Below are 18,994 nucleotides of genomic sequence, written 5' to 3'. Positions count from 1 at the left end.
GTCAAGACAATCCTCTTAAGCAAATAAATAGAATTGCTTTTGTCTGTCATGGATGCTTTACTACAACTTTTATCTGTTAGCACTTAGGATTTTGTCTGTCTCCTGGATGCATTAGGATTTAATTATTTGCTGAGTAAAAAAATCTCAATATGTCTCCTTCCAGGCTGTCTTTAAAAAGAAGGCAACATGGCAACTACAAAATAGTGCTAACTTTCATTATAACTTTTCCATCACTGATCCCTATGAAAACAGAAATTAGAATTTTCATATTAATAAGAGTCTTCCTGCCATGTATGTATTTTGTTGTTTTCATCCTTGGACTAGCAGGAAATGCACTGGTCTTCATCATACTAAGTTTCTACATGAAACCAAAGACACTGACAGAAATTGATGGTACTTTTGCTGAATGTGGCTATAGCTGACCGGGTTTTTCTTTGGATTCAGCCACTCTGGGCATACTCTGCTGCTCAGGAGTGGACTCCAGGCACTGTGGCATGTCATATTATATGGGGCATGTATACACTTCAATGTTAACACTAATGTCTATTACCTTTGACCAGCTTATTGCTGTTACTTTTCCACCAAAGCACATGTGTTAAACCAAACAAATGTCATGGGGCAAATTAATCTCTGTCTTGATCTGAGTGATCTCACAAGCATTTGCTGCAACACACTTTGGTTTTTGGGAGGTGTCAATTTTGATAAAGTAATATGTCAGGAAGAATACCCGAACTATCACACACTGAAGAGATCCAAGTGACTCCTGCTTATTTTATTCCCATGCTAGCCATGATCATCTGATACTCACTAATTATTAAAACCTTACTGTGTGCTAAAAGTCTTCAAAGGAACAAATCTATAAAAATATTTTCTGTAGCTGTCCTATTTATTCTTACCCAGATACCCTATAATTTCTTCAGAATGATAAAAATCATAGACTGGAGCTTTAAATTGAACAGCAGCTTTGAATATGCAATTACCATAACAAAAGCTCTTGCTTATTTTTATGCCTGTCTTAACCCTCTATTTCTTCACGGGAATGAAAATCAGGAAGTACTAACACAAAGTTATTAAAAAATCATGATATGCCAAATGGCAAGTTACAGCTCAACAGTGGCAAACAACGAAAGAGGAAGACTCTAAATCTTTTACTGCTTTATAAGTGCAGATGCCACAAGCATCTGCTCACTATATACGCACTCATTATAAACTGCCTAGAAAATCTGGCAACTATTTTTCAGCCTCTTTTTTTCTGTTTGTTTTGTTTGTAAATACTGATGTAGGGAGTCTGAGTAAAAGAGGAAATACCATTAGTAAAAACACTGTGATCAGCTTAGAGCCAACCTATTTTCATCGTGATACTTCATTGTTTCCTGCTTTTTCAGTCCAAGCTGGTAACTGAGTTAACAGTGCAGAAGATCTTCAAGAAGTATAAAAAACAATGAGATAAAACTCCACTTTTCATGACATGAAACAAAGGTAATTTGAATTTTCTGACTCCCAAACCTCTGGCCTGCTGGTTTTCTATGAATGGTGTTTGTTAAGGAAAGCTTTTATTAACTGTTTCAAATATATTAAATATTTTATTTCAGCCCATTCATTTAATGAAAATTCCTGAATTTTAAACATATATATTTCAATCTTAATGCTGGGTTTAATGTGTGGTTGGGTTTTTTTGGATATTTTGGGGTTTTTTTTCCATCTAGGATGAGGTCTGTACGCAAAATCCTTTAGCATTCATCAAAAATTTCTGTAATAAAGCAGCATTTTCATCTGTCTTTCACCTACTATCAGGTTCACAGTCTGAATGTCCCATACACATGTTTTAACCTTGTTCCACCAGTTCTCCCTTTCCACCTCTGGTCTTTTCACTTCCCCGTTGGAGGGAAAAAGATGTGCAGGAGGGCAGAAAAGTGTGCAAAAGCTCTTGTACAAAGTAGTAGAGCAGGTGTGGAGACTGGAACAGGGAAAAGAAAGAAGGGATGTTGCAGAGGAGTCAGGGGAGGACTTTATGCAGCTATGGGCTGCTTGCAATAAAGGCAGGGTTGGGTCTGGCCCAAAGGGTCAAAGTCCTTTCCATTACAGCTTTGAAATACCAATTTTAATTGCTTCCAACCATTCTTGCTAAAACCACACTCTGGATGCTCCTTTACTCTCCATTAATACCCAGGCCTTCCTATCAGAGCACTGCAACTCAGAGGAACCTGACCCTTTTTGGCAGCAGTATGCCCATCTCACCACTTTTCCCTTTAGGAATCAGCTCCTTAGGCAATCCTTTCCTTAGTACACAATCTCTTGTTTCTCCCGCAGTGAAATATCCTTAAAAACAAAGCTACAAAGCAATGTGGTGTCTCTGCATGTGTGTCTCAACACACAGCTGCAATGCAGGCTTTGCCAGCATAGGGTGGCAAGAGGTGCTCGTGTCCCTTCTCCTTCCTGGCTGGTTCTGCACTGGGCAGGGAACGCTTCAGACCACGCTCACTTCCCCCATTTGGCTACATCGCACCCTGCCCGGCCACGTGAGCTGTAATTAGGCCAGCAAAGAGTGTTATGAGTTATCAAGAAAAAAAAAACAATCCAAACCAAAGAAACCACTGTGCAGACAGGCTGAGATGTTCTTTCCACCACTACCAAGGTGTGAATAAACTCTTTGTTCCTGTACCAGGCTAGTGGCAACTTTGGGTTTTTTCACTCTTCTACCGTCTATGATCTTGATTTTGCTGCTGCAACATTTATTGCAGGCATGTTATGCCTACAACACATAAAAATGGAAACACAGTGCTGGTTTATCCTGGAGCCCTTTGTTTTAGAATACAATATGCAAATGTGAATGCTTTAGAAATAAGACTTCAAAAATAAAACACTTCAAAAGAAAACCCATATGCCTTGAAGTAGCAGGACGTATCACAATTGCACAATTAATCTCAGCTTCTCACATTCAAGATTTTGATCAGGTTGGTCTAAACACACATAACAAACCTGAAAGGAAGAAGTAACTGCTGCTTAATGCTAACCTTTAGGAAATAGCTACTTCAAGGTCAGCCAGAATTATGCTGCTACAATCATCTCTCTTATTCTGCCACACACTTCTGCAGTTGATGACTAAGGTGAGTTTTAATTGATTCTCAACTGACCTGCACCAATAAAGGCAGCCTCTCAAGATTTGCTGTTATGAAAGAACTTTGTTGTAATTGGTTCATGTCACTTCAAGGGAAGAACAACAGTGGCAGGGCTAAGTGAAGAGACCAAGTGAAAAATAGAGTAAAAGTACAGTAAGGCACCAAAAGGGGGAAAATAGGAACAGGAATGTCCTTTAAGATAATTCACTCTTCGAGGACCAACTTGCATTTTCAGTCCAGCAAGCACTCACACCTAGTATTCTAGGTAGTCAGTGTGAAAATCTCTGCTGTCAGCCAGAGTGAGGCCATAAGAAACTATGTCAACAGAGCACGTCAATCGCAGATCTTCTACTTGGACAACAAGCCTCCCTTCTCTTCCCTCTCCTGGCTGCTCATCTCTTTCATTTTTAGAACTCCACCAGCTCATTCAAACCTTTGGCAAAACCAAAATAGCTTGGATTATTTTCAGCAGATCTCAATAAAGTAGTTTAGCCTGAAAACTGACTTATTTGTATGCCTTCCTCAGACCTCTATCTAGCAACCGCAATCTTGGATCCTTTGTGTGTTCCCCAGACACTTTATATAAGCAAATTCTACTCCAAATATTCAATTTCATGCAAAGAGAACATTATTGGAATGACAGTGGAGACTATGTGAAGTTTCCATCTAGAAATACGTCACATTTAGCTGAACACTTTAGAAAGAAAAAGAATTAAGATGATTAAGTCTACATGAAGTTCAAGGTGGTCAGCCCAGTACAGCCAAGAAATCTGCAGCAATCAAACCAGTAGCTCAGAAAGTCACTGAACTGCAGGTCCTTGAAGTGTGGGAGAAAATACAGTGGAAAATTTTCAGTACATCTCTCAAGGGCTGCTGTCAAAGACAGGACAGAGGGTCAGCAGACAATATAGTGGCTCTGGCACATTTACTCACAAACAACCAAAGTATCTCATGCTGCACTTCCTGCTCCTTCCTGTGCTAAATGAAACTCAAGCTTTGGGTACACGTGTACTCCTCACCACAGAAACAAGTGAGAAGACCTGTGTGCTGTCACAATCAGCACTGTGCCCTGCTATTTTTCTTCAACATGCACCACAGGCATCGCACCATTATCTGACTGACGTATCAGTTTCTAGATCTCTTCCATAACACAAACCCAATATCAACAAGTCTTCTGCAATGCAAGAAGGCCATTCTCCTCTCCAGTGCTCAGGCTAGTGAGCCTGAGCCTTCCAAACATTACAGGTGTCATGGAAAAGGGCAGGTGTCATTTGTGTTCTCTGCAAAGAATGTCTCAAGTTCAAAGCCTCAGTAGGACTCTCTCACCTGCTCACAAAACTGCTAACAAAAGGCAAGAGAGGATAAAGCACTATTTCCTGGCTCTCCTGCTTATAATCTGACAACAAGGGAAGCTGGACAACCTTTAAAAGTTTACATGGTGCAAGTAAGTTGTTCTATGGGTGCTCTTCAAGAATAGTACCCCTTGTTAGTGGCAATCCTTCCTTCCTGCCTGAATACTTTGTCAGACAAGATGAAATTAGACCAATCTCAAATGAAAACAAATGGTGACCCACACTTACTTCTCTTCTCATGATTGTTTTCTCCAGAGCTAACTCACCTGTAATATACCTGCTGCAAATAGTTTGAATTAAAGTAAGTAGTACACTTCACTTTTTTCTTCATAAAAACAAACAAACAAAAATTCCCCACCACAAACTGTCCTTTTGAAAAACAAAGGCAACACTAAATTCACAAGGGCACTGTGAAGCTCAGTTCATTCATGTCTGCTCAGCACATGATAAGCAGAAATACACTGTCAGTGTTAACTGTATACAAAGTAGGCAGAATACATTTAAGGTATTTAGCAAGAAACAAATATGTAGAATTTTGAAAAGTCTTTTTACCAAATAAACAAGTCGGTACTGTCTGTCTTCAACCCAAACTGCAAGTCATTGTGGTTTATACCGGAAACGTGTCTGTTGGGTGCAAAAGAGTCTAGCTCTGCTTTCTCAGCAGCAGACTATTTACTCTGTGACTATTTTCAGTTCAGCATTTAGATTTATCCCATCTATTTTTCTGCTTGGAAGCAAAGCAAGCACATAATTTAGGTGAAATTTCTCTTTTTGTTTTTTCTTCTCAAAAGACAATATATTTTAAAGAACAGATTTTTTGTAAAACATTTGAAAATATCTGAACAATAGTAAAACAATATTTTGCCTAAAAAATAGATACAAATTAAACTATAATACTACAATGTCATTTGCAAACCAAGTATTTGAATATTCAGATGGCCTTAAATCCTTTTAATTGTTAATTAAGGTAGAAATAGATATTAAAAAAATTACTAAAATCTTTACTCAGTCCCATTTTCTTCAGAAAGAAAACAAACTTGTGCCAGATGTAGCTACATAATTGTTCTTTTCTTCTGTAAGCTGTCATCTCTAAAGTAGTAAGGAAGTCTAGAAACACAGAGAGTCTGAATGCTGACTTTAATGGTGACAGCTGGCCTGATGACAGCACAGAGCTGGGACTACTCCCCTGTGTTGTGGTGAAGCAGGTAGACAGAGAGCATAGAATGCTTTAGATTTACTAGATTGAATGCTGACTGTGCAAATAGATCAAAATTATCTTGTGTTGTTCTACTGAACTTGTGGCCTGGGAACAGAGGTCTTCACTTTACACAGAAGTTGACTACTGTCACTGAATGGGGAAAAAAAAGAGAACATTTTAAAGCCAATCCCAAAGATTTCCCTCTTTGAGAAGTAGTGTTTACTCACAGATCTGTCACACTTTGATCCAGAGAGTCTCTTTCCATCTGACTTTCACTGTGGAGAGAGTCTGATTCCTGTACTTGGCACAGTTCCTCATCAGTGATTATATCAAAAGCTGCATCATCTGGTGGTTTAGAGGCTTCGCTTGCAACTGTGCCAAAAAAACCATGAGAGAAAACATGAACACTATTAGCTGGTTGTCTGGAAAACAAACAAGCAAAACCCTTAAGGGGCAAGCCTGGGCCATTCCTCTTCATTTACAGAAGCATTAGATAACTATTAGAACTAATGGAAAATCTTGGTCTGATTGACACTCATCTAATATACATGAATGTTTCTGTCAATATTAATTAAATTCAAAGACAGGGTCAGTCCCACCCTGAAAGTTCTCCATGACCTCCTGCAAGTCATTGAAGCAAGAGGTGACCGTGTGGTTTCTTGGAGACTGTCAAAGAACCATACTTATTTCTCCACAGCATGCAAACAATAAACTAACCAAAAGCCCTCTCAGATGGTGACAGAGGTGATTCCAATGAAGCTGGCGATCCTTCCTGGTTGGCACTGGATCCAGAGTCATCTGTACTGTCCACAATGACTCTAGGCTTATTAAAGCAAGCTCTGCAGCAACGCTCCTTTTTTCCACCAAGCTTTGTCACCATGTAGTTGTTGCAGCAGTAGTAGCAGAAAATGCGGCCACACATTCTAGAAATGATTCAAAACCAGAGGTGTTAGAAAAGTACCACACATACACAGCCGGAACATATCTCTGTGACAGAGGTTGGGGCTTTCTCATAATGGTCTTGTTTTCTGCAAAAGCATGAAAGCTACACCCATTGGCAGAACTCATAACAGACCATGCTCCTTTCGGAAGTGAAGCAAGTCTTCTTGACAAGCACAGGACAGAAATTCACATTCACACTTTGCTACCTTAATAAACAGGTAAAACAGAAAAAACTAAAAATAATTGAAAAAAAGATATGAAAGAATCAAATGTCCACAAACATACAATGTAAATAAATAATATTTATATTAAGTACGTAAGAAGAAAATTAACTTCATACTACACAGGCCAAATCTCACAGACAGGTAGTACAAAACTTGATTTGATTATAAGGACTTTAAAAACACATCTGTATGTCTCTGCTTCTTAACGACCCCTCTTCCCTTCAGAAAGGAAAAAAATCCAGTATTGGATACATATGTGTACATTCATTCCTCCTGCCCTCTCCACTCTGAAGCCTCACAGTATTAAACTTGTCAACTACTTTTTAATGAGCATTCTGAGATTTACATGAATTAAAGCATCCATCAGGGATGACTACTACTCAGGAAATTTTAATGGTTTTGTTTTTCTTCATCATTTAAATCATTACTGGTTGAAGACACAAGCAGCTTTCAGAGACCTTAGCAGAAATGAGTAATTTGGAAGTTGTTACCCAAAATGACTTCACCATTCACTAATCCCTATAGAATGCTGTTTACATAATGTGAAATGGAAACAGTTCCAGTGCTTCCTTCTTTCCTTACATGACAAATCAGGTCATGAGGATAAGGAACAGTAAAGAGCCAAACCAAACATATCACTAGGACCCTGAAATATACCCATTTAAACACTTTTTAATAAATCTAGATTGGATAGTAAATACTAACAGTAGGGGAAATAATTTAATATCCACTTAAAAAAAAAAAAAAAGATTACTTTGCAATACTTAATTATCTCTGAACATACCTACCTAGTGTAAGTAAACAAATTTAGAATTGCACAGCATGTTGAAACTTGTTCTGGAATACTTCCACCACAGTAGCAAAGCCATCCTAGTGAATATTGTGTAGAGCAAGAACAGAGCAGTGCACAGTCCTTCAAAGAAACGCACTATACAGGGTGTGATCATATTTGTTTCCAGAAATGAGAAACTAAAAGACTCCCCAAGTCAGAGTTGCATTCAGATTTTTGTCTTAATACATGTCAAGGGATCTTTCCAATAATGTCTTATCCTCTTGTAAGCTCATGTGTTCTTTCAGCCTCTACAATGTCATGTATCAACAATTTTGATCACTGAACTGTGAACATTAAGAAATATTTTCTCCACATAGACAAACATACTGAGTTTTACTTTTGAACAGTTCAATACAGTTAATCAACTGACCTGCAGTGGTGTCGGCGCACCATCCATGAGAACTCTCTCTGGCAGTCCAGACAGTGATTAACTTCTGTGTCCCCCTGCCACCTCTGCTCTGCATTAAGCTTCTGCTGGAACTCCAGAGCATCAGACTTTTGCCACAAAGCATCCTTATCTCTGCAATGACACAGTTAAAAGAAAGAAAAACACATAGAAGTTGTCACAGTGTTGGTTTGTTGTTAACCAACCTCAGCTGGAATGCTGGTGAAAGCTTCACAGTAAAAATTCCTTTGCTCCTAAAATTCTGAGGAGCTTTCAGGCATAAAGATAGATCAAAAAAACCTACTGAAGCTTCTGTAAATACAGGGAGAAGAACACATGCCATGCAGAGAACTACATATTTTTTCAAATCAGACAGCAAATTAAGGAGATATTATTGAGTGTTACATTTTTTTACTATATTATGGAAATGCAAAATTTCAACTGCTCATGAATTTGGCCTTTACTTTTATCTTCCATTTGGGAATATAAACCTGGATGACCTAAGAAGTATCCCTGAACATCCTAAGCAAGGATTTTAATTTCTGCTTGCTGTTTATTTTGATGCCAACCTGATAAGTTCTATCAAACGTTCTTCAAGGAACTGCTTTGTTCTTGTCAGGTCATCCAGCTCAGCAAATAACTTCTGGTCACTGCTATCTTTGTCTGCTGCCACCTTGCTAAGCTTCTCAGTGTAATCCAGGATCTTCTCTTTTGCTTCATCAGCTTCTTTTTGGATCCTGATACAAAAGCAATTATGAATAATTTTTAGCTCATGTAAATTCAAGTCTTCCCTGTGCAAGAAGGGCTCTTCCACCCTGATAAACAGGTAGTTTCAGTGAAATTTTTCTCAGTGTGCATATTTTTTAGAGCTAGACAGAATCTCCCCAGTTTTCTGACCACTGAAAATGCACACAGATCCACTATCTAGTGAACACAGCCAGCAACCAGCAATTTCTTGGACGCCCTGCTTATAGTAAAGCTTATGATGGCTACCAACTAGAAGTAATACATATGATATCAGCACAAAGATATAAAAATACATAAGCTTTGGTAAACCTATTGGACTCTGTGTGAGCCCACACCTCATGAAGAGGCTCTGTAGATTTCTGACAGCCAGATTATCCACACCACCACACAGGTCCACATTAGAGACCTTGAAAACACATCCTGAGTTAGATTATTAAAGCTGATATGAAACCTGACAAAGACATGCAGGATATGGTCCCATTCAGGTAATTCTTACTGATTCCCTGAAACTTCATGAAGAGGAGAGAAAAAACAAACTGTCCAAAATTACAAATTTTCCATTCCTTACAACAAACCCCCAATATTGTTTTAATTTTGTGATTAATTAGAGGTTATGAAAATGTCTTTCATGAATTTATATCAGCTAAATGAACAATACAGTAAAAACTAAACTGTGTAGTCACATGTGCTGGATAATTTTCATGTTTCTCATCTGAAGTGTCGATTTGATGTTCCCTGCCAGTACCCATGCACTATTTGTTTTATATAAACCCTGTGACATATGGTAGTTCATAAACCATGGTGATTTTCAATATGTTTTGATTATTGTCCCCTTGCTTGGCCTGCAAATTAACAGCTTCTGTAAAGAATCCAAACTCTCACCTTTCCAAGAGTTCTCTAAGAGAAGTCACTTCCTCTTCCTTCTGCAGCCGAGCAGATTCCGATTCTGACAGCTGCTCTCTCGCTTCATCCAGCTTTCTGCACAAACTCGTGTTTGCAGCCTAATAAAATGAATTACTGTATTTCCTTACAAATAAAAACAAGACTTTACCATGCACAGGACCAAGACAGTTAACAATGTTTTAAAAGAATCAGTTACAGCCAAATGACCAATTAAGATATTATTGTATAAGCAGGCAGTAATTAGTTGTGTACTAGTGACTGATTACTTCTGTCACACTGAATAAGGGATACATGCTAAAGTAAGACAGTGCTAAGCCTGTAATTCTTGTTAGTCCATGTCAGTTGAGTTTTTGCCTCCTTATCAAGAAAAATCTCTCAAAAATAACGGCAAAAGAATACACCCTGAAAGCTTTTTCACCACCTAAAAGCTTCAAAAGAGAAAAATTAAATAGGAGAAAAATGTTGTTTATTAAAGCCTATATGGAATATGAAGGACAATCAAAACCAACCCAACTTCTTTCACAGCTAGACTCTGCAGAGAAGTCTGCCAAACTTGGAGTCCTCAGGGCACATAGCTAGTTGCATCTAAAGGTATGTATTTCTCCTAGCAGGCAAGGCTACATCCAGTAATTTTAACTTTTTTCTTTCTGGATTCCTTACAACTCAGTATGACACTTCTAACTCAACGTTTGATAAACTTATTGCAAAAATTCTGGTTTTTTCTGGCTGGGTTATTTCTCAGCCACATTAATTCTCTAATTCAGTGCCCTTTGCAGCCTGCAAATAGATGGATCTATACATGTGGCTGTATGGGAATGCAGGGCCTAAGAAAAACACATCTTAAACCCGCGCCCCCATTTGAGAAGAGAACACATAGCCAGGTCTTACATAAAACATGACCAGCTTTCAAGGCAGGACAAATCCTAAGTGACATCATGCTTTTCATAATCTCTGCTTCAGTGGCTGTCAGCTGCCCAGTATTTTGTCTGCAGCACCTGTATTTATACAAGGGCATTCTCAGACTCACAGCCAGTCATCAGAAATGCTGCTCGCCTTCCCAGCTGTAACACTAACGCCTGCTGACACAAACACCTCTGGTTTTAATTCAGATCAAGCACCTACTTGTAACTCTGTAATCTCTTCCTCCGCTGCGTGCTGTTGTCGCTTCTGCTCCTCAAGTTGCTCTCTTACTTTCCCACACTCCTCACTGACAGCCTGGCAGAGAGATTGAACCAGTAGTAAATGATCCTCCAGTGAAGGTGAAGTCCACCCCTTCACCTACAAAATTCCCAGCTGTGAATTATGAGTGCTCTTACTGCCATGCATGGAATAAGTGCAGTGGCTCATGAAAGACAGCTAAAAAGACAATCAACTCTCAGAATCAAGCAAACTCACATTGACACATTGACTGTGTTTTACTGTTACTTTGAATTGGCTGTTGCAATTCTCAACAAAAAGAAGGTCAAACCCATGCAGTGCCATAAGCCTCTGAGCAACCACCAGTCTTAGATATTTTATCAGAATGGCAAAGCAAACACAATGAAATCTTCAGCCTTTAGGTGTGCTGTTTCATATACAAAGGGCTGACTCATGCTTTTTTGGAAGCAACACTTTGATCTTCCCAGCTGCTACCTTGAGCAGCTGAAACAAAAACACATGAGAGAATTAAATGCAAAAGCAACTGGTCTCAGTCTAAGTTTCCTCTCATCAGTTCTTAGGAGAAGCAGTGTTATAGGTGTGAGGAACAGGTCTTGAAATGTTCCTACAAAAAAAGGAAACAACCACAGCTGTGACCAGAGGGACAGCAGATGCCACCTTCAGTGCCAATGTAAGAAATCATCACCCTTTTACCTCAGATAGGCCTAGGTCATGAGCACAGAGATATTTTCAGATTCCCAGGCTAAGGCTGGTTCCATGTTAGTCTCAGAGCCTGACCCACACAAACCTTAGGATTTCATGCAGTAATTGCTGTAGCAGATGGCAAAGCAGCTCCCTCAGCTATAATAATTACATTAATTTACCTTGAATTTTGTCTGATAATTTAGAATCTCTGTGCTCATTTGAAATTTTATTGCAGACAGCTCTTCTTGGCTGGTTTCTTGGAAACTCTGTGCCTGTTTCTTTATTGTCTCCAGCTGCAATTGCAGACTTGGGACAGCTGCGGCACACATTTGAGCCTCCTCTAATTTCTCTTGCAGGCTCTTGTTCTCCTCTCTGAGATTAGAGATGTCAAGCTTCAGCTTCTCCTGTTGCTCTGCTGCCTGTTCTTCCAGTTCTTTGAATTTTTCTGTGGCCTGGGCCAACTGCTCTTCCGCATCCACCTTTTCAGAGGTTAAGGCACAAATCTGAATACCAAGTTCAGCCATATCAGTGTTGGTCCTGTGGAGGAGATCTTTATTTTCTTCGTTTTCCACTCTAGCATTTTCCAAATACCGCTTAACCTTAGACAGCTCTTCCTTTAGGTTCATCAAATTATTTTCCAGCTCAGCTTTTTGATGGGTTGCTCTCTCCTGCTCTTTTTTCAGCTTTTCTTCCCTTTCTTTACATTGCACCAGTTCTTGCACATGATTTCTGTTGAGAGACTCACACTGCTCTTTCAGCTGCTGGACAAGTGTCTTCTGCTCACTCAAGACAGTCTCAGTGACTACCAGCTCACCTCTCATCCTCTCTCTCTCATCAGTGGCCTGCTGAAGCTTGACTCGCAGATCAAGGACTTCTGCCTGCAGCCTAGACACTTCACCTCGGTTGACCTCCAGCTGCTCTTCACTCATGGTCAGTCTGAAGGCCAGCTCTTTCGCCTCCTTCTCCAGGGACGCTGCCTGCTGTAGTTGCTGTTTTTCCACTGATTCCTTTTCTGATGTGAGAGATTCTATAAGTTTGGTCTGATGAAGGCATGTCTTTTCAACACTGAGCTTTTCTATCTCAAGAATCTCTGCTTTCTTCCTGTGTCTTTCAGCTTCTGCTCTTAGCTGCTGACATTGACTCTCCATGCCCTGCAGTTCTACTTCCTTCTCTGTGAGCTGTGACTGGAGACACTCTTTGCTTTCCTTCAAGGTGTCCAAGCTTTTTTCCATTTGTAAACTATGCTGTTTGGCACTCTTCAGCTGTGCTTCAAGTGAGGCGTAAGACTCCTTGGAGGTCTCTTCTCTTTGCTTTAATTCTTCATATTCTGAATGCAGAGCTTCCAGCCTCTCCTCTAGAATCTGGCTTTGCCTCCTGGCATTCTGGAAGTCCTCATCCAGCTGTTTGTTCTCAACCCGGAGCTTCTTCTCTTTTTCATCAACTGACACCAGGGCATCATCTATCTCACTCTGAAGTTGCTTCTCAGAGGCTCTCAACCTGGCTACATCGGCTTCTAGGGAAGATTTAGAAGCTTCCAGATTTTTCAGCTTATCTTCCATCTTCTTCTTAGACTGTTGCAAATTCTCATTCTCTGCTTTCAGTTTCCTGCTCTCCTCATCCAATTCACTCACTGCAGAGTTTTGCTGTTCCATCTGCTCCTCCAGCTCTTTGACTTTCTGCCTGAGATGCTCCTTCTCAGACATGAGTTTCTGGTTTTGCTCCTGAAGGCTACACACAGTCTGACTCACCTTTGTTAAGCGACCCTCCTGTAGTTCAAGTTGCTCTGCTTGCGACTGGGCTTCCTGCTTCAGTGCTCCTTCTCTCCTGCCATACTCCTCCTCAAGTTTCTCTTTTTCCTTCCTGGTTTCCTCAAGATTTTTTTCCAGTGAACCCACCTGAGCCAGCGACCCCATTACCTGGGTCTGTAGCTCAGCCATCTCCTTTCCTTTCAGAGTCAGGGCCTTCTGAAGTGCATCCTTTTCCTTTGCCATGGTCTCCAGGCTCCCAATCAGCTTTTCACTCTCTTCTTTGGAGTTAGCAGTGAGGCTACTGTATCTGGATTCCAGTTCCTTCTGTTCCTGTTCTTTCAGCAGCAGCTCCTCCCTTGCTGCTTTCAGCTGAGATGCATGTTCAGCATTGAGTCTTTGCATATCTGCCTTTTCCTTTTCCATCTCCTGAAGCTTCTCTAACAGTGCCCGTATTTGTAGGGCAGAGTCATACTGGGCTGTGGCTTGCTGTCCCTTTTCATCCAAGGCAGCATCAACTTTTGCAAAGAGGTTGAGGTTCTTCTGCTCCATGGAACTCAGCTTGGCTTTGAGCTCATCAATGCAAAGATCCTTCACAGTAATCAAAGCCCTAGAGTTCTCCAGCTCCTGATTCGAAACCTGCAATTTTGAGGCACAATCTTCCTTGCTGGTCAACAGTTGTTCCACCTTTGTAGAATGTTCCTTCTGCTGCTCTGCTACACTCAGTTCCAGTGACTGTAGGCACTTCTGCAGGTCATGCACAGTGCTCTGAGTGAATTGTGACACCTCACATTGCTTCTGTAACTCTGTGATCATCTTTGTCAGCCGGGAGTTCTCCTCACTGTAGTTATTGCTCTTCTCCTTTTCTACCTGTACTTGTTCCTTTTGAAGGCTGACAGCTGCCTGGAGCTCCTGGTTTTCAATTTCTAGCTGGTGAATACGATCTTGAAGTTCCCTCTGCCTCAGCTCAGCCTGGTCAAGTTCTAAACGCATCTCTTCGTAGCCCTCAAGGTGTTCAACATTTAGTGAGTTATTTACATCAGGGCTGGAAGGAAACTCTTGTGCCTAAATGAACAGAAGGGGAAAATCAGAAAGTTTAAGCATCATTAAACATTCATTTAAATGGTGTGCTCAAATGAGAGCAAGTTCAGGTTCTTAGTGTACAGTGACATGGTGTTTTGCCTTCATAGTACTACAAGATATCAAGTTGTAGGAAATGGGGCTTGTTTACCCAAAAGATAAATGAAAACATACCTGTCTGCAGGTAGTCTTATAAACATAGTTTTTTTTACAAGATTTGCATGTTAAGTTGAAGCAGCTGACAGACAATTCCCTTTACTTTTAATTAAAAATGCTTTTTGCAGTTTGGATTATAAGATGCATAACCATCTTAAAAGTTCTCTGAAACTATGTCAACCAAGGACCTGTTGTGACTTATAAACATTTATTTGCAATTTGCTTACCTGCAAATAATTGCTCACTAAACTGCTCATACTGGAACTGCGACTTGGGGGCTTCCATAAATATGCTGAAGATCCAAGTGAGGACAGAGTCCTCCTGTTGATCACACAGAGAAACAATATCTAAGGTAAGTCTAAGCACATACATACTTGTCTTTCTAATTGTATATGTAAGATTTATCTAGTAGTAACTACCACATAAAAAAGGACATAACTGCACCTGCTGTCTTGGCCAGCAACCACTGAAGTTGATGAAAAATAAGATAGGGATATCCAAGGCATCTATAAAAGGTGATGGGGCTGGTAACTGTCACTTCCCTCATCCACAACAATCAACGCAGCCTTGCTCTAAGGAATTGTATCGCTGTGTGGTGGCCTCTCAACCAGAGGGTGGCAGCAAAAGTCCCTAGGAAACCCCCATTGTTACAAATGGATCTGGACCAGACCTGGTAGTTTCTGTTATCTCCCACTTGTAGGTGGGATCACCGTGGCTGCAAGTGGAGCACACTGCTTGGCTGTGCAGTCACTACATGTCTCAGCTTTTGAAACAGAGGAACCTAAGAAGATTTATTCTTGCACATGTATACATGAGAATAGCTTGGGATTTGGGCCAAAACTGCAGCTGCTGGAAGTGCCGTATTACAGAGCACCATCTCTGATCCCTGGTGCTCAGTATACTGAAGGCAAAACAGGACAATTTGGTCATGGATTAATTACATGGAAAAAGCATATACCTACTCAAACACAAGTATTCCTACCCTCAGAAGCAGATGCTTTTACAGATTCTTTAGCAAGCAGGTGTTTTAATACAAAATCACAATGTGGCTACATCTTACCTGGCAAATGCTGGCCAAGCAGCATCTAAATCATAGCCTCTTGACGCCAAGTCAAACTGAACATCAGTGAGTTCATAGAGTTGACCCACAATGTCAGAACTCATTTTGGAATTCAGAAATGGACTTCTTGCATAGTACCAGTCACTTGAAAACAAACAAACAAACAAAAAAACAAAACAAAAAAACAAACAACAAAAGAGAAGTAATACTCATTTATAGGCAAAAGGGAAGCAGCAGTTTCTCTTACAAAAAAAAACCACCCTACCTCATTATTTACTCCCCCTCAAAAAAACTACGAGACAGTATTCTAAACACAAATGAAAACAACCAGACCCACCAAACAACATTCCATCCCTTCAATATCAATGAAATGAAACAAATTTAATTAGTTCCACATAAATATCTTTAAAGGAATTCCTGCACAAAATATTTTTTCTTCTAGTGCTTGGGCAAATCACTGACAATAGAAAATATTTGCAATACACTGGATAATCACACAGTAAGTAACTAAAGTATACATTTAATACATCAAAAATGAGGAACAGAAAGCAGCATCCAGAGTTAAATGCATCATGAAAATAGCTGGCTTTTTCTTAAAGCCCTAGCAGTATCCCTCCAACCAAATACAAACTATCTTCGGAATTTTAAGGGCAAGTTATTCCTTTGTATATGTGTACACCTTCTATGACTAAATCTTATTCCTTTGTGTGACCATCCACAGATATATGCAAATGCTTTCTGGGGCTTTGTGCAACACATCCAAATTAATCCTCTCTCATGATCGATAGCCCATCAAACCCAGGATCTTCAATACTTACAAATGTTATCACCTCTGAAACTGACATACAGAAGCATCAGCACAACCCACTCCACATATATTAAGCTGTAATAACTTTCAATCTTTATAAGTCCAAGATAGGCATGAACCAGTGACCCAGGCCGAAATGTCTATGATCATTCATCTCCTATTACCAGCTCTCTAAGCCAAACAATTGGAAGTGTTCCAACTTCTTTCAATAACTATGTTGCTTGATCACACTGAGCAGACACCCATTAGCTAAAAAAGCACTTTGCTACTCACCTGGTCACTTTAGTGTTCATAAAACATTGCTGCAAGGTGTCTGCTAGCCTTTGGTGAACCAGGGAATAACGAATAAATGCTCTTCCTTTCCCAAGAGAGGTTCGTAGCTGGAAGGGAGAAACCACAAGAAAAGAAAGTTAAGTATCATTTGTGATCATGTAGAGACATGGCCAGAACAGCCTACAAAGCAACACAAAAGAAGCCACTGTAAAGGAAAAAGTTGTAAAGGAAGCCACTGAGAACTGTCACTAAGGAACACCTTTCCTAAGTCTGTCGTTGGCTGGAAGCTTTTCAGAATGATGAATTTGTTTCTACAGCTGGCTGTTGTCCACTTTGTAATAATATAAAAGGCATCACAGTACCAATGAATCATCTAATATATTGAGTACCTGAGTACAGACTATGCTAAGAACAATTCAAAATATAAGGCAAACCTCAATGTGCCCAGCAAAGACAGAAGTGACAGCTTAAGTTACTGAAGATGTGTATGGCCACAGCTGGAAGAGCTTTAGGAAAGATTTAGGAAAGATTTAGTCATAGAAGGTGTACACATATACAAATATACATCCCCATGGATACAGTAACCCCACCCAATGCAAAAAGCCTTTCTTAATACTTAGCCATTAATTTGATTAAAATCTAATTCTTTCTTCAGACCAAGAACAGCTGCATGACCAAAATTAATGGACCTTTTTATGAAGACAGCTGTTAAATCAACACAAGGGGGATTACAAAGCTCAGTACTGAATTTTTTTATAATTATTGACTTGAACAATCAATACTTTGTTTTCACATCTGAACCATTTTCTGTCCTGCAAAATAGTGTAACGCTAAATAGTTCTGTTTCTTCTTTCCATCAAAGTCAGTAACCAATTTAGAAAGGGAAAAGGAGTGTGATGAAAGAATTTCTCACCTAACTACTCATCTAACTAACAAAGCAAACACATTTATGATTTAAAATAGAAGCCAAGACAAATAATAGAGAGGCTGAGGCACAAATTAGTAGGTTACTGTAAACTTTGCTTGAAAGGTTAGTGTGAAAGAAGGCTCAAAGGCCACACAAGCTTTCTTTCCCACCGATCAGTATTCCACTGTGCTGTAGTGAGAGCAATACCCTCAGCTTCCCTGTTTTTTTGTTGTTTCTGGGCTTCTGCTCTGAAGTAACACAGGCTCTTCATTTAGTTCAGTAACCCACTATACACAAAAATGTTCCTTATAAATGGACCTGAATGAAATGTGAAGCAAAGATAGCAACACTTTTTACTGATTTTTGGTTTGAATTCTACAGGATACAATGAGCAAAATACCATGGTCCCTAAGCACTAAGTATGCCAGAAACAGCAAATTTAATTTACCACCTGGTTTTCACTCTCATTCACCCTGCAGATATCTGAACATTCTTCAGGGAGATGCTATCCTTATTCTGTGCACAGAAGCTTACAAGTGTTTTTTCCTAACTAGGTATATTTAGTGACTATCTTAAGAACTGTAAAAAAAACCCAAACCCTGGAAGCCACAGAATTAATCCTAGCCTTACTCCCATTGGTTTACCAATTTAAATTGTGATACTTTCTGTAAGCAATATGGAGAGACCAGAAAAAACATACATTATAAGAATCAGAGGAAAATATTTACATATATGCAGCTACAAGTAGCTAAAGACTATTTGACTAGGAAACAAAACCATGCCACCTCCTGCTGGAGCCCTGCTAGAAATCAGGGAGGCAGAGTGTCTGGAATTGACAATATTTCCATGTGGACAGCAAACATTGTAGCTAAGGTGCAGTGTATGGTTGTAAAGATTTGGAAAGATGTGTATTCAGTGTAATCACCTTTGGAAAGGGAAAGGGGAATGACCAGAACTCACTGCTCTCAAGAATAAGGCCCTCTTCTTAATTAATAGATAACAGTTTCCAGGGTATTCTTATTTGCTTCCTTGCTCCACCTCTCTAGTATATCATGCACCCAAATATTAGGAGCACTGCAAGCAGAGAAGAACAGGCATTTATGCTGTTGAATGTCTGACTGTTCTTTAAGTTAACTGCTATTACTCTTTCCTTTTTGTTCATTATCCAGGTTTGAAAGTCAACTAGTGTGGCTCAGTAAGCAAATAAAGGACATTTGGAAACCTTTATGTTCTATCCAGCCAGGTTCAAAAATTTGCTGCTAATTTCTACTTATAATGAAGGGGAATAGCAAACATACATTTGTGCCATGTGTCATTTAATTTCTGGGCCCAAGTCTGCCAGCTCAGTTACCCGAAACAGATCACTGATTCTTTTTTTAGGAGTTTGTATTTCTAAACCACAAGTTAATAAAGATTAAGGA

At 39.7% G+C, this 18,994-nt stretch overlaps 1 protein-coding gene across 6 annotated transcripts in view; it reads right to left on the bottom strand.

Annotated features, from left to right (window-relative positions):
• The window catches only part of FYCO1 (FYVE and coiled-coil domain autophagy adaptor 1), a 45,268-nt gene that overhangs the window by 13,080 nt on the left and 13,194 nt on the right, over positions 1-18,994 (bottom strand). For 3 of the 6 annotated variants that reach the window (XM_053941426.1, XM_053941416.1, XM_053941424.1), the window contains exons 5-14: positions 16,667-16,773; positions 15,586-15,729; positions 14,753-14,846; positions 11,724-14,354; positions 10,825-10,917; positions 9,682-9,800; positions 8,622-8,789; positions 8,038-8,187; positions 6,387-6,592; positions 5,897-6,041 (exon numbers count right to left, since the gene is read on the bottom strand). In XM_053941426.1, coding sequence (XP_053797401.1) covers positions 5,897-6,041; positions 6,387-6,592; positions 8,038-8,187; positions 8,622-8,789; positions 9,682-9,800; positions 10,825-10,917; positions 11,724-14,354; positions 14,753-14,846; positions 15,586-15,729; positions 16,667-16,773 — 3,857 coding nt within the window. Of the gene's footprint in view, positions 1-5,586; positions 5,820-5,896; positions 6,042-6,386; positions 6,593-8,037; positions 8,188-8,621; positions 8,790-9,681; positions 9,801-10,824; positions 10,918-11,723; positions 14,355-14,752; positions 14,847-15,585; positions 15,730-16,666; positions 16,774-18,994 lie in introns of those variants that run through there. The other 3 variants (XM_053941434.1, XM_053941441.1, XM_053941451.1) reach the window with 3 other exon arrangements.

Source organism: Vidua chalybeata, chromosome 1 (assembly GCF_026979565.1).
Source record: "Vidua chalybeata isolate OUT-0048 chromosome 1, bVidCha1 merged haplotype, whole genome shotgun sequence".
In the NCBI taxonomy this organism is placed as follows: domain Eukaryota; kingdom Metazoa; phylum Chordata; class Aves; order Passeriformes; family Viduidae; genus Vidua; species Vidua chalybeata.
The sequence above is the reverse complement of the archived record's forward strand: the minus strand, read 5'-3'. Positions and strand labels throughout refer to the sequence as shown.